Below are 14,631 nucleotides of genomic sequence, written 5' to 3'. Positions count from 1 at the left end.
GTGTGTGTGTGTGTCTGTGTGTGTGTGTGTGTGTGTGTGTGTGTGTGTGTGTCTGTCTGTCTGTGTGTGCGTGTGTGTGTGTGTGTGTGTGTGTGTCTGTGTGTGTGCGTCTGTGTGTGTGTGTGTGTGCAGTCCTAGGGAAGATCCGCAGTGCTGTGGGCAGTGCTCAGCTCCTCATGTCTCAGAAATTCCAGCAGTTCAGAGAGCTCTGTGAAGAGAACCTGGTGAGTTTCTTTTTTTAATATAAATGTCTCTGTCTGGTAACAATCCTGTATGACGTGGTCCAGTCATCAGCACATCTAATAATCAACTTAACTTAAAGATGTCCTAGCCTGGACAGGTTATTCCTTGAAAGACAACATTGTTTTTACTAGATCAGTAATGTGGGGGTTTTACATGCTATTACAGTTGATTAAGTTTCCATTTGTCTGACTGAGCCACGGTCCATCCAACAGAACCCCAACGCACATCCCAGACCGGTGTCCCAGGACCTGGCTGGGTTCTGGGACATGCTCCAGCTGTCGATCGAGAACATCAGCCTCAAGTTTGACGAGCTCCACCAGCTCAAAGCCAACAACTGGAGACCCCTGGACCCCCCTGAGCGCAAGGTAAAGCCGACGCGGGCCGCGGCATCCCTGGGGGCCAGGCGGACGTGATTAACACACACACACACACACACGCGCGTCGATCGGTGTCTGTGTTCGGTCGAGCTACTGTGTGTTCATCCTGCTGAGTGTGCGGGGGAAACCCGCTTCTTCAGCCTCTTACTCATGTGCATGCAGGACTGCTGTTGTTCTACCATAATGTTTAAACACGTCTTCCTTGCTCAGTGGGTCGGCAATCACCTTGCTTTAGAGTGTGTGCTTTAGGGCTCTCCAGCTTTCAATGATGACACAAATGAGTAGTCTCAGAAAGACACACACACACACACACAGACACACACACACACACACACACACAGACACACACACACACAGACACACACACACACAGACACACACACCAAGGGTCTAATTGTCCATTCAATTACGTGCCCCTCAAAGACTAGTTGATCAGAAAAAGTAAGCTACATAACTCTGGTTCTTCACTCAGGTCATTCGTCCACGTCTTGTCATTCGGAAAAATAAATATGTTGTTGGCTTTTGTCTTTTCACCAAAATACTCCTTGAAGTTGTGATGAATAGCATCACCTGTGACAACTGGGGTGTTGTACCCTTAAACAAGAGTCTTAAAGCCTAGTGCAAACATATACACACATAGAAAAAGTCAGGTGTGTCCATCCACTGGCATTGTGTACTGTATTAATGTCAGTAGAGTTGGCTGTGTGCCTGTAAACTCATGGCTGTGATTTTCTTTTTTTTGTATTATTATTTCTGTCATTTGCTCTTTCTGAATTTCTGAACATCGTTTCCATGTCATGTTTTGTTCTGTTTGTTTTTTATTGACAGTGAGCTGTGGTTTAACCGGCGTCATTCCATCTGGCACGCACCGGGGAAGGGGCGCCACACCCCCTCCCCCTCGCCCCGACCTCTCACCTTTGCCTGGCCGCGTTGTCATACCGCACGCAATCGGCCACTTTCGCACTAACAGCGGCTGGCCACCCGTCCTTCCGTCCGTCCGTCCGTCCGTCTCATCCCGTTGCGCTGTCTCTCTCTGTCTGTCTCTCTGTGTGGATGCTTTTGCGTGCACCGTTGTGTGGCTGTCCATCCGCACCCGACTCTCTCTCTCTCTCTCTCTCTCTCTCTCCCATCTCCACTGCCCTGTTAGTGGTGGTGACGGCGGCAGCAGCAGCAGCAGCAGCAGCTAACTGACTGTTTGTCCTCCCTGTTCAGGAGCGTAAGCTGCCTCCCCCAGTGCCAAAGAAACCCCCGAAAGGCCACCCGCCGCTGGCCAGAGACCGCTCTCTAGAGAGCACCGAGAAGCAGCGGCAGGAGGCGCGCAAGCGGCTGATGGCGGCCAAGCGGGCCGCGTCTGTGCGGCAAAACTCGGCAACGGAGAGCGCAGACAGCATTGAGATCTATATCCCAGAGGCCCAAACCAGATTATAAACCTCTGTGACACACACAGACACACACACACACACACACACACACACACACACACACACACACACACTTGCTCTTTCACGTACTCACCACTTGCACAGAGGCCAACCACACTGGAGCCTAGGCCAGATGAAAGATTAGTTCCTCAGGCGTAGAGTGGACTGTAAGCCACATGCACACACACACAAACTCCACTCATCAAAGACTCTCTTACATCAAACTTATATAAACGTGTAATTTACAAATACACTTCTCCGGCCGCCCATATCATATAGATTTGTATTCACACTGCCAATGCCAGGCTGGGGAACTAGTTACAGCTCACACACACACACACACACACAGAGAGAGATGCACACAAACATGAAGACATATCCAAACACTTGAACTGACGGTCATGGACACATTTGTACCTTTTTTCTCTTGCTCAGACATCCATCTCAAACACACTGACGTAGAGACGTGTGCCTAGCACAAACACATTCAGTGGGTAAGCATAGGCACTGACACAACCCCCAGGCACAAACACTGACACACTTAACACTGAAGTGAAAGGGCAGGGTGCTTGTAAAATAATCTCTCTTATATGTTTCTTTTTTTTCTGTAGGGGTTGAGAGGAATGCCACACATTTAGTTCTTTGTCTCTTTCCTCCACTCCCCCAAACCTCTCTATCTATCTATCTATCTATCTATCTATCTCTCTTTCTCTCCTAGCCACCAGATTATATCCCGCTACCAAACTGTGTGATGTAGGTTCTGTCCACTTTTTTTAAAAAAGAGACAAAAAAAATACCTGACCCCTTCTCCTCAAAGGTTCTGCCAGTGCCACTGTCCTATCTCATTAGCTACATCAGCAGTCTACCATAGCCACCATGCAGCATTCAAACCCCTCCGCCTGGTCTTTGGCCTTCCTGTGGAACTCCTGAGCTGGTTGCACCCATGATTTTATTCCCTCCAAAAAAACAAGGCCAAGGCGTCCCCAGAGGAACTGCTGAAATGGAATGTCAACACAAGACAAAAAATGAGAATGAACATCAGACCACATCTACTACTAAAGACACTATAACAGCCTTTCCCTTCCGGTCGTGCTGGGCTGGGACTCATCTGTGCAGTCGAGGCCATGTTGTTGTTGTATGGTGTGGAATGGTGTAGTTGCCCCGATTTAAGATGGCTGCCTTTCGCACAATGTTGGATCCATTTCAGAAACATTTCACAGACTGATTCACCAAATGCCACTACTGCCCATCTAAACCAATTTGTCCTCCCTTCCTTTTTTTTTTTATGTTGAATTGTACCGTAATTGGCAACAAAAATGGTGAACACAGAACAGGGTATAAAATGCTTAAGCAATATTTGTTTGAAGTGCAAACTGACAAGCAACCATGGTCCTGTGTGCACTGTAACATTGTGGTTACGGAGATCCTTTTGGCTGAGGTTTGGCTCCCAGATGATGATAAGGATGCCTTCACTATTCTGTAGCTAACTCTGTTTCTAAATAATGCTGATGCTTGCTATAGTGAACGCGTGTCAATGCTCTTACACTAGAGTCAAAATGGAGCTTCTCTGTCCCAGAACCTCTCATGTCATTGGTGGGATTACCCAGAAACACACAGTATTCTTTCATGTATATTTCAATAAGCGACTTCCTGATCTTTTTTTAGAGTGGGGGATCTTATGTGAATTTGTATGTGGACTCTCGGAGAGGCTCTTGCGAAACAAAACAAAACGATACATGACACTGGAGTAAGCAACAGGACTTCTAAATGCAAGCTTTGCTTGAGTTTTTTCTTTTCTTTTCTACATGATCTATTTCCAGTAGCAAGTTCAGTGGCTTACTGACAATTCTCTCAAACTTTCTCTTGAACTCGGTTTGTCTTTCTGTCTTTAGTCGGGAAAGGCGTCTTGTTTGCAGGCATTGTAAGCCCCCCCAGGTGTGGGCGTGTGTCTGAGAGGACCATGTGACTCGCCCTGTCTAACCCTGTGGCCTGGTGGGCACAGATCAGTTAAACTCTCAGGAAGATGTGGGGATATGGTTGGTCCAGCAAAATCAGGGTCTCCCTGTGGTGGTGTTCTCCCTCTTTGTGTGCGTGTGTGTGTGTGTGTGTGTGTGTGTGTGTGTGTGTGTGTGTGTGTGTGTGTGTGTGTGTGTGTGTGTGTGTGTGTGTGTGTGTGTGTGTGTGTGTGTGTGTGTGTGTGTGTGTGTGTGTGTTGAGAGAATGTGAGTTGGCAATGTGTGGGTGGGGGTGGAGGGTGGGGATGTTGAGGTTTGTCTTAAGTGGCATGTCTGAACGTTGAGAGCAGCATGAATGTGTGTGAGCGTGCAGGTCTTTAAAAGTGCTTCCTATTTACTTAGGTTCATCTAATGTTTAACCTTTCTCATTCTCTCGGGATGAAGTCAAGTAGCCTCATGAGCATACACAGTATGTACAGAACAGTTTTAGCCCCCTCATCTTTCTTTGGGAGTCCTTGGTGTTTGTACAAAAAAATGTAAAACGAAGAGGATGTTCCTATAAGCATGCAGACACACAAGTAAAATAGATCTAGATCTGATCTCTACTATAATTTATTGTTTTTGTTTCAATTGTTTATTTAGTAATTTATTTATTTATTTATTTATCAAATGTATTTATTTAAGGACGATTCATTTTTTACTGTTTGAAATATGTTTAGTGATCTGTCATGCTGCCCTCATTTTGTGAATATGTTTTAAGGTATGTATAGATATTATACATTATGTGCATATTTATGATGGACACCAAATAAAATAATTATGGAACTCTCCCCATTCTTCTTGTCATTTTGAAATCCGGTGATCCGGTGATCCGCTGGTGGAACTTGGTAATGTGATGGTATTAGATTTATGCGTTAGTTGTGATGTTTCACTCCTACAGATAACCGCTACATCTAACATATACGTATTTATACTATCTTTTAACTGAGATATATTCACTGCCTGTGTTTTGGTGAGTAGTCTTTAGTTTAATTTCCATGAGGGAGTTAAAAGATGCTAAATGCTATTGATTGTAGATTTATGAAATATTTGGAAATGTCTTTTTTGTTGTTGTTGTTTTTTAATATGACTGAAAAGCACTCTTGAAGTGATTTCCCTTGTGTCCATCTTTGACAAATGCACTGTATGTAGGTCCCATATGGAGTGATAGCCCGAATCAGACCAAATGATCATTGGGAAAAAGCCTCCTGTTTGGACTCTGTCCAAAGATCAAGAATGCACTTTTGAACGAGACCAGGGCACATCAGCACTGCGTTAAGTAGAGACAAGACCATGTTCAGTGCAGATGGAGCTCATTTCATGTTCAAACGGTTTAGTCTATTGCTTGTTAAATGCAGACAAAATGTGAGCTTATGAGAACTCAGGTGTCCATACATGGGGGGTTAACCCTAACCATACCCCCCACCCCAAAGTAGGCAAAAGCAACCGTTTTGGGGGTGTTGAAACATTTACACAATTACATTATATATATACAATGTATGTATATGTATTTCTAACTGTTTTATTGTCAAAGTTCCATGTACACTCAGAAGAAAATGTTGCAATTGCAGGTGTGGTATGTTCAGAACCCATGCCTTGTTTCTTCACCTTTGGCTTTCAAGAGGGGTTTTAAGATTGGGGGGGGACTGACATCTAATCCAGTACTGTATTTCAGTCTTTGGAATGAAAAGGGTTGGACATTGTGACTGATTAATCTCAACCTAGAGAGAGGAGGTGTTGCTCTGTACTGCCCTCTAGCGCCCAAGTGCTGTTGGAAAAGAAATAAATATTTTAAAATCATAAGCTATTGGTGAGACTAGTTTCATAGTAGATGATGTAGTAGCTGGTTTATAAGCAATACCTAGGTTACTGGAACCCTCGACCCTTCAATTTAGCTAAATAATAGTTCTGTATCTTTTCTTTTCCCAACTGAGCCACTGTCTAAATCAAACATGTTGTCATGTTGACCACTAGAGGGAGATGTTAAGCCAATTTATATTCAAACATGCTCAACAACGCACACTACGCTACATTATTTATTGATCTATAGTAGTAATTTTCTGTCACACGGTTGTTGTTTTTTCAGGTAGGATAGCACAGATATGAAACTTGTAAAGTCGCGCATGAATAAGTCACCAGTGACCGTTAAATTCGTCTAATTTGGAGTAGCGATGTAATCCAATTGGAGGTGTTTAGCGGCAAAGCCACCACATGGTGTCGCCACATGAGGTGTGCAGGGAACAACCACTGAGCTGAAGTGGTAACTGTGAGAGTAAAGTAATGGCTCAAAAGCGTCGACAGTAATGCAATGGCTAAACTGTGCTTGCCGCTGTTGATAATAGGATTTTCTATGAGCCGGTCACAGAATGACCTGATTTGGAATTTAAATATTAGCTGTTCCTTTGACAGGATAACGATTTGGCAATTTTTTTAAACCAAACTTCAAATGACCGTTGGATAAGGGTAATAATAACGGTTTATTTTTGCAGGTTGTGGTTTGCTTTGCATGTTGAAACACGATTAACATAGTTTTTGTTTGATTAACCTTGTTGTTTTGTTTGTTTGTTTGTTTGTTTGATCCGGCAAATCCTTTAAAGTCGCACAACTATCCTGTTGACAATTTTCTCTAATAAATTATAATAAGACTGACATTTGAGTAATTGTGAATTGCCTTAATTGTTTATAGGTCTAAAAGTCTGTGGGTCTAAATAAACACAAAACTCATTTCTGCTCAGGTGCATATGGTATGCATATATGCATGTCAGATCACCATTGACAGGCGGTTGCACCTTCCATTTAATACCCTACTCAAAATTATTTTATGAAAGTAATTGTAAGCGCTTGGGTCACTCGGGGCTTCAGAACTATAGGCCAGGACCTGTTTCCCGAAAAATATGACTAATCCGATTTCATGGGCTACCATATTTTACCTAATTGATAATCTCAAAATTTCACTTTAAGAGGGCCAACTGGGTGGTTCGGCGTCCAAGACAGTGTCCCAATTGAAACATACGGTTTATGCTGTGCCATGGCATACTATTACCTTGATGGCTGATTTATTTTCGGGGCCATAGGCTTAGTGTGTCTCTACAGAGCCAGACACTGTCCACTTGGTAGCCTATCCTGCGTTGTTTTGGGACGCCGGTGAGGAGATCCCTAATCTCTATGTGAAACAGCCCGAGGGCAACCACAGACTCAGATTAACCCTCGAATCAATTAGTTCGGGGAATAATGAATCAATAATCTTCTTAATCTATAATGAGGATAAACCAATTATAATTTCCACACCTTTTCATGGGTTATGTTTGTCCATCGAGAGGATTTTGGTTAGCCTTTTTGACGTGTATCCCTTTAACAATAATTTTTGATGTCTCTTTTACAAGCCAGTTCAACTCCAGGTAACAGGTGTGCGGGCATTAGGCTAGCCTGTTTTTATTTCATTTTTTTTTTTTTACTATGTTCTATTTTTTCATTAATGCGTTGTTTGACACGATGAAAGAAAACTGGATGATGGACCATCACCATATAAATTACCCTCCCTCGAAATCAATTCCTGAATATAGCACTCACTCACGTATCCTTGACGTCAGGAATATAACATTGGGCTTCATTCGCACACCTCGCGGTGTAAAGGGGTGGCTAGCCGAGACACTGGAAAATTGGGACACAATAAACGAGCAACACAAGTTTAGATGTGACAATTTAAAGAATGGCTCGTTTATTCACCTCTTTGAATAACGTGAATCTCTGCACACCCCATGACCACGGTTCTAATTTGTCTTGCAATCTGGAGAGCGGGCGCACTGTGCGCTGCTTCTATGGCTATGGCGCATGTGGCGGGATTCCCAGGGACTCCCAGTGTTAGACAGCTTGCGCATCAAGCCAGCCTGTAGCAAACTCTGACCTCTCAGATCGGCGATGAAAACAGTCCCCGATTGCTCTCTACCAGCCAGTCTTTTTAGATACCAGGTCAATCGATGAAAAGCACAGAATTGAATCACAAGAAAAGAAACATTGGTGCTATTGGATAGAGAGCAGCACGAATTCAAGTTCCTTCGTTGATACAGATTCAACAAGTTCGTCTCTTCGCATGTTGTATTGCCAAAGACCATTCGCACTGTCAAATTATGACGACTATGAGAGCTATCATATAGACCTGCGATGGGTACATAATTGTTTGGCGGCGTCAGATCTATCGCTTCCTAGAAGATTAGCTTTCCCAAGGAGTCTGTTTATGAAGTAGTTAATTTACTGTCAGGAAATGACTCGTAGAAATGTCCTTTTATCTCTCCTTTCTCTAATCCTCTTTTACACATATTACATGGATTAGGGTGGCTCTAGGGGATTAAGTCGACCTGTCGCAGTGGGGAGCCGACGCTTTGAATAGACCACGGATAATAAACTATGTATAAATATATTTACGATGTCGCTTCATCCCTACAACTATTAAAACTACAATCCAAAATATATCTGTCTTGTTTCAGCCAGAGTCTATGGTTCATGAATTCTAATGCACCATGACTTGAGCAATATGACGTCTCATTTATAACGTCTCATTGTACCGTCTGTTCAAGAAATGCAAGTGTTGTTATTCTCATGGGCGCGTTCGGTCTGCAGAAGCCTCCACCGCTGAGATGTCTGACATCAGAAAATTGATTGCACAGAGGTGACGGTCACGGTCCTCTGTGCCCTTTATCGCAAGAAAAAAGGTGCTCTGCTGGGCAGCAGGTTTCTACTCAGGTACGACCTGCCTCGCTCGATAGGCATTCTACAGGTGTGTTGATTTTAAATAGGGCAGGTATCTCAAGTATCATACACAATTAATAAATATAAGTTTAGACAGTTGGAAACGATCTCAATATTATATTACTTGAGTGGTCTTCTTAGAAAATAATGTTAATTTACACTTCCATATTGCATCATCTTTTCAAATTAACATATGATATTTTTTATGAGATACCCAAATAAAAGGTTCACATAATAAACTGGCGTGGCGTACTTTGGCTCCAAGAACACTGGACAAGAACAAGAACGCTGTCCATTTATTATTAGCAGAGGGTTCTCATTGACTAGCAAAGAGCGCAAGTGGTCCGTTTCCCACGGATTGTCCTTCATAGTGCAGCTTGCGGCGTGGTGCGACATACACTTTTTCTTTCTTTTTTTTCATTCAGGAGAACAAAAAGACCCCCTCCAACTCGCTTTGTATACGCGTGGATAAGGGTTGTTTATAGACCCCGACCAGTTAGCATCTCAGGTACCAGCATAATTTGTTGTGAGGTGCCTGACAAACGCCTTCTTTGGCTACCACTGTGAGGCCACGCTGCTTTTATGCGCATACCAGCCCCAGTCATAATAAAACCATACGCATGGCAGTGAGCGTGCTGTCGCCACTCAACTGGTCCATTTATACGTGTTTGTTTTTCAAGGAAGACGCTAATGGACTCTCTGAAGTACTTTATCTTAAAGTATAATAACAATTCTAATAACGTCAATCGGTTTCTAATAAAGGCGAAAGTCTTTTGAAGATGATATAAACCTGTTGAAACACGTCATGTTGGATATTATTTATTGATTGGTATTGTTGGCTTAAAAAGTTAAATAGCTCATAACATTTTAGCGAGGACCACTCATCGATAATATTACCGATTCTGAAAGACAAATTGCGCTCTTTAAATATGAAATCAATGGGCTAAAGAAGACAATCTTTACATCAATAAGACAGTTCTGTAAGAATGAGTCTAAAGGAAATGGATATTGCCAGTGTTGAGTCTATTTTGATACGGTAAAGTACCACCCAGCTGTTTTCAGGGAAACAAATATATGAACCTTAGTGGTGTGTGTGTGGGGGGGGGGGTATCTGTCCATCACCTAAAGCAACAGTAAACTTGACTGAAATCAAATAATAGGGTTATGTGTAGGCTGTAAATGGAAAGCTGTTGGACTGAATAGCGTTATTCTAAAATGTGTTGTCGTTTAAAATATGTCCTTAAGGCTGTTTTCTGCCACTTTTCCTAAATTGTTATTTTCTTCTTTTCAGAGACAAACCCGAGGACACACGCAATTTTTTCCCCCCTCACCTTTCATCTGCGCCGACTGCATCAATCCCTCAACAACTTTTGTGGCTGTTGCACTGTGTCCCTTTTATAGATAAGAACACTTAATATCATAAATTAGGGGCTCGGAAAGACGATGTGCTGTTTCACTGAATGGTCGGCCGCCCCCGCTTTGTCACCCCAAGTGTTTCCTTCTGTTCTCCTGATTGTTGTGTGAACCGGCGAGTGCACACTGCATCGATAATGCCTTTCACTGGCATTACTCGTATAGTCATACAAATGTTTGCGCTTTATTGGTGGTCTTCAAGGAGAATCCAGGGGCGGGTTAAATGAGCTGGATGCCTTGATAATGAAGTGCTCACTGGTTCTATCCTCCTGCACGCGAGTGGTGGGCCGATGAATGGGTGTGCGTACCTGCGTGTCTCCGAGGTGACAGGGTCAACAATGTTATTTTTGCTGTTGTTGTTGTTGTTTTTGAGCCTATAATTGCACATAATAACTTTTCTCATTGTGTTTTGTTGCAAAAGAACAAAAAACGAAGACAACGCGTGCGGGCAATTTTTGCTCCCCCCAAACCATAGCAGGACTTTTCGACATCATTCATAACCAGAACCACCAGTGAATAGGCCTACAATCTAAATAAAACTAGACTAAGTGTCTGAGCTCATGATTGTGACTGTGTAAAAAGTAATTATGTGATGTTTACACCAAGCCATGAGATTTCAGGCTGGTATTGCTTTGCACGGGGAAAATAAAATAGAATTTATAACACACAAACAAATTCAAATTAATTTCATCGATTCTCTGGAACAGGCCTACTTAGATATATGAGGGTAAAACTTCGCTTTGTGCACACTTAAGTTTTCCCTGCCCATAGGTATTCCAGTTTAATGATTTTGCATTCTGTGAGGGAGTATTCAATTAATGAGACAAATAATAGAGGCTCTAGCAACTGTAAACTAATACCGCAAATATTATATTATTGTTATTTACAAAGGGGACTTTGCTGCACACCAGAATCACGTTTGAGATGTTGGGCAGATGGGAGGGGTCAAGGGGAGTGGTTAGAAAGGCTTATGTTTTTTAGGTGCGCTGTCTCCGCTTCGGATAGAGAGGATGCTGCACACTGATTGGTTGGCGCCCTTGGTTGATGGCACGCGACAGTGGATGTAGTTATAAGTGTCCTCGCGTGCCGGTCCTCAGCTGAAGTAACTCTTGAACATCCAGGGACGAGTACTAGAAGTGGGCAAGAGTTGTTACTGGGCAACGAGCAAACAGCTTTCTGGAAAAAAAATGGACACAGTGTTGGATCCGTTCTCAGGGCTGGACTCCTTCTCCTCCCCTTATTTTGACGACGATGACTTCTTCACAGACCATTCCTCTAGGGACCATTTGGATACGGACGAGTTTCTAGATGACGATGTCGACTTTTTGACCAGCCAAATCCAAGAGTACTACAAAGACAGCAGGATTACGCACGATGGGGAATGCGACGCTGGCAACTTCTCCTTCTCGTCTTCCTCGTCCACTTTCTCTTACGGCTGTGCGGACAGCACCTCGGAGCTGTCCCCTCACGGAGACGACGGGGCGCTGCTAAAGAGGCGGAGACGCATGAGATCCGAGGGAGAGATGCAACAGTTGCGCCAGGCTGCCAACGTCCGAGAGCGCCGGAGGATGCAATCCATTAACGATGCCTTCGAAGGCCTACGATCTCACATTCCAACTCTGCCATATGAGAAGAGGCTCTCCAAAGTTGACACTTTACGCTTAGCCATAGGCTACATTAACTTCCTTGCAGAGCTTGTGCAGTCCGACGTGCCAATTCGGAACCCCCACACTGACGCTCTAAACCAACCCAAAAAAATTATTATTTGCCACAGGGGAACAAGTGAGTATTATTATTATTATTATTATTATTATTAGTTGTAGTAGTAGTAGTAATATTATTAGTATTGTTGTTATTGTTGTCCACATGTCCTGTTTCAATAACTAACTTTTTTCTTTTTAATCTTTCCTGTGCCTTAGGATCTCCGTCTCCAAGTGACCCTGACTATGGTCTGCCTCCTCTCGCCGGGCACTCGCTCTCCTGGACAGATGAGAAGCAGCTGAAAGACCAGAATATTATCAGGACAGCAAAAGTCTGGACACCGGAGGATCCACGGAAGTTGCACTTAAAGTCATCTCTCAATAATATTGAGAATGAACCTCCATTCGACTTCATATCCTAAGGCTGTGTCTTCATTTTATTGTATACACATATGTGTATTTGAACTGTATATGGATGTATCCATGTTATTTTCACGTTTCTTTGTATAAGTGTGTATATATTTATATTTCTTTGAACCCCTCTTTCTTTGTTTGATAAGATCGCCGGCAATCAAGTAGTATGATTATTTAATTGTTTTCAATGATTCAGTAATATATTGGGTTTTTGTTAATTTAACATTAATTTTATGTACAGATTAAATATAAATATATATTTTTATAATGAATGAAAACCTTAAACGGTACCTATTTATGATACCCTTCAATAAAAGCTCTTATACTGTATGACTTTGCTGTCTTTGTATCTGTCAATTCCACGAAACACGATTCTCCATAATAGAAAATGGCATAATATCCAGCAACAAATGATGACAGCAAAAATGTCAAATCTTCCCCGTTAAAATGACCTCATCCATGACCTTGCAACAAAGAAGCGCCGGGTTATGAAATCAGCTCTTGTAAGTCTAATAACATGAAGCATATGAGTCTGCAGAAGTGCAGAAGGCCCAATGAACAAAGAGCATCATAACATCTTTTAACATCTCAGCAACGGTTCAGGGCTAGTGTTTATGGACATGTGGTTGTATACCCTATTTAACATTAAGCCATTGGGGGTGGGGGGATGGGGGGGGGGGGGGGTGCTTAGACACTTTGAATGGATAAAACACCACTGGTAAAATCTAAAAATATTTTTGAATACGACAAAGTGATCAAAACTATTTATAACTGTATGCATGCATAATTATACTCTTGGCACTTAACATGTAAGTGCAACAGTGAGAGGATGCAACCAAAATGGCAAAAAAAAATAAAATGGTGATCATAGGGGTGAATAAACAGACAACCAGGCATCCCGAATATGGGACTATTATAGTCTTAAGAGCCATGACTGTTTGGGAGCCAAGGGCTGTTGCCTGTATGCACTGCAGGTGCTTCCAGGCGTATTTTTCCCGTGGTATCGGCTGCTGTCCCATATAGCTGGCCTTCTGTGTCGTCTACGTCAGCTATCGGAGTTATTAAGAGCTGGTCCAGATGTCCATGCCCACACATCCGACCCAAACCTGTGAAGCGCGCCTAGAGAACGTCATCCAACCGGCTGCTGGGGGAAACCAAAGGACGCAAGGTAGTCTTTCCACTTTCTGTGCAGCTCGATGTAATAAGCTAGAGTTTGTACTTATTATTATAATAATAATAATTATAAATAATACTAATAATTGTGATATATAATAATACTACTTATTATTGTTGTTGTTATTATTATTGTTGTTGTTGCTACTATTATTATCGTTGTTGCTGTTGTTGTTGATGGTGATGAGGATGATGCTGTTGTATCATAATATAAGGCTACATCATCCTCTAAATAATTGACCAACAGCTTTGTTAAAAAAAAAAAAGTTTGTCATCATTTCGAACTGAGGGATATTGCTGACATTCAATTGTGTAAAGACACCTCATTAACAGCACCAAAATCGGAGTGCTGGGAGGCAACCAAACCATGAAATCTCATTACAGTCATTATAAAGTCAAATGCTAGCAAGTCAGACTTAATATGAATAAATGAACTCCGAATCTTCTACGACTTCGTCTTTGGTCAGTGTAACATTTCAATTTGGTTTGGTAAAGTGCCCGAGAACAATGAAGCAAAGCTGCTATCATTGTTTTCTGGCACTTTTTACAATTGTGCTCACCCACAAAACCATGCAAAAGCATCCTTTAGGCGAGTACCGGTGAAGCGGAAGGGATCGGCTTACCCAGTGAAACACCAGTGTCTATCTTGTCACTCCAGCGCTTGGTCTTGGCAAGTCCTTAAAGACTACCATTTACTGCCTGTCAGGTTTTATACTGCGTCTAAAACAACTGAAAGTTTGAATTCTACTGACATAAAATGGTTAGTTCTCATGGATAAACCCATGGAAAAAGTGTACATTCTTCACACGGTTTTGGGACTTTTGGGATTTACCATCTTCACCGCCATTTTGCTAAGTATATATGAAATAAGTCAGTAGAAGGAAAATAAACAAGCAATCAATACATCGATTGATCTATTTGCAAAACTGATTGTTATGGTTTGATGTTTTACCGCGTCAACTATGAAGCTGTATACTGTAACCGTAAACTAATCAAATTGATTCCTGACAAGATGTCATGGACACTTTTTACATATCCCTGAAAGTGAAAATGGGCCTTCTCTGTATCTTCTTTAATCCAATCCTCATTAAGCCTACGTTAATTATTGGGAACGACGCCTAACAACATTCTCTTAAGCTTTAAATCTGCT

General features: G+C 42.4%; 2 protein-coding genes across 4 annotated transcripts in view; both read left to right on the top strand.

Annotated features, from left to right (window-relative positions):
* The window catches only part of dlgap1a (discs, large (Drosophila) homolog-associated protein 1a), an 82,070-nt gene extending 77,913 nt beyond the window's left edge, over window positions 1–4,157 (top strand). For all 3 annotated transcript variants that reach the window (XM_031563022.2, XM_031563023.2, XM_031563021.2), the window contains exons 10-12: window positions 133–224; window positions 456–608; window positions 1,833–4,157. In XM_031563022.2, coding sequence (XP_031418882.1) covers window positions 133–224; window positions 456–608; window positions 1,833–2,048 — 461 coding nt within the window. In that variant the 3' untranslated portion in view covers window positions 2,049–4,157. The remainder of the gene's footprint in view (window positions 1–132; window positions 225–455; window positions 609–1,832) is intronic.
* A 6,981-nt stretch (window positions 4,158–11,138) lies between these two features.
* Window positions 11,139–12,518, top strand: ptf1a (pancreas associated transcription factor 1a). Its single transcript, XM_012827881.3, has 2 exons — window positions 11,139–11,976; window positions 12,114–12,518. Exons 1-2 carry the CDS (start codon window positions 11,382–11,384, stop codon window positions 12,314–12,316), a joined length of 798 nt encoding a protein of 265 aa, XP_012683335.1. The 5' UTR covers window positions 11,139–11,381; the 3' UTR covers window positions 12,317–12,518.
* The last annotated feature ends 2,113 nt before the right edge of the window (window positions 12,519–14,631 follow it).

The sequence above is a fragment of the Clupea harengus genome, chromosome 25, assembly GCF_900700415.2.
Source record: "Clupea harengus chromosome 25, Ch_v2.0.2, whole genome shotgun sequence".
Lineage (NCBI taxonomy): Eukaryota > Metazoa > Chordata > Actinopteri > Clupeiformes > Clupeidae > Clupea > Clupea harengus.
This window is presented reverse-complemented; position numbering and strand designations above follow the sequence as displayed.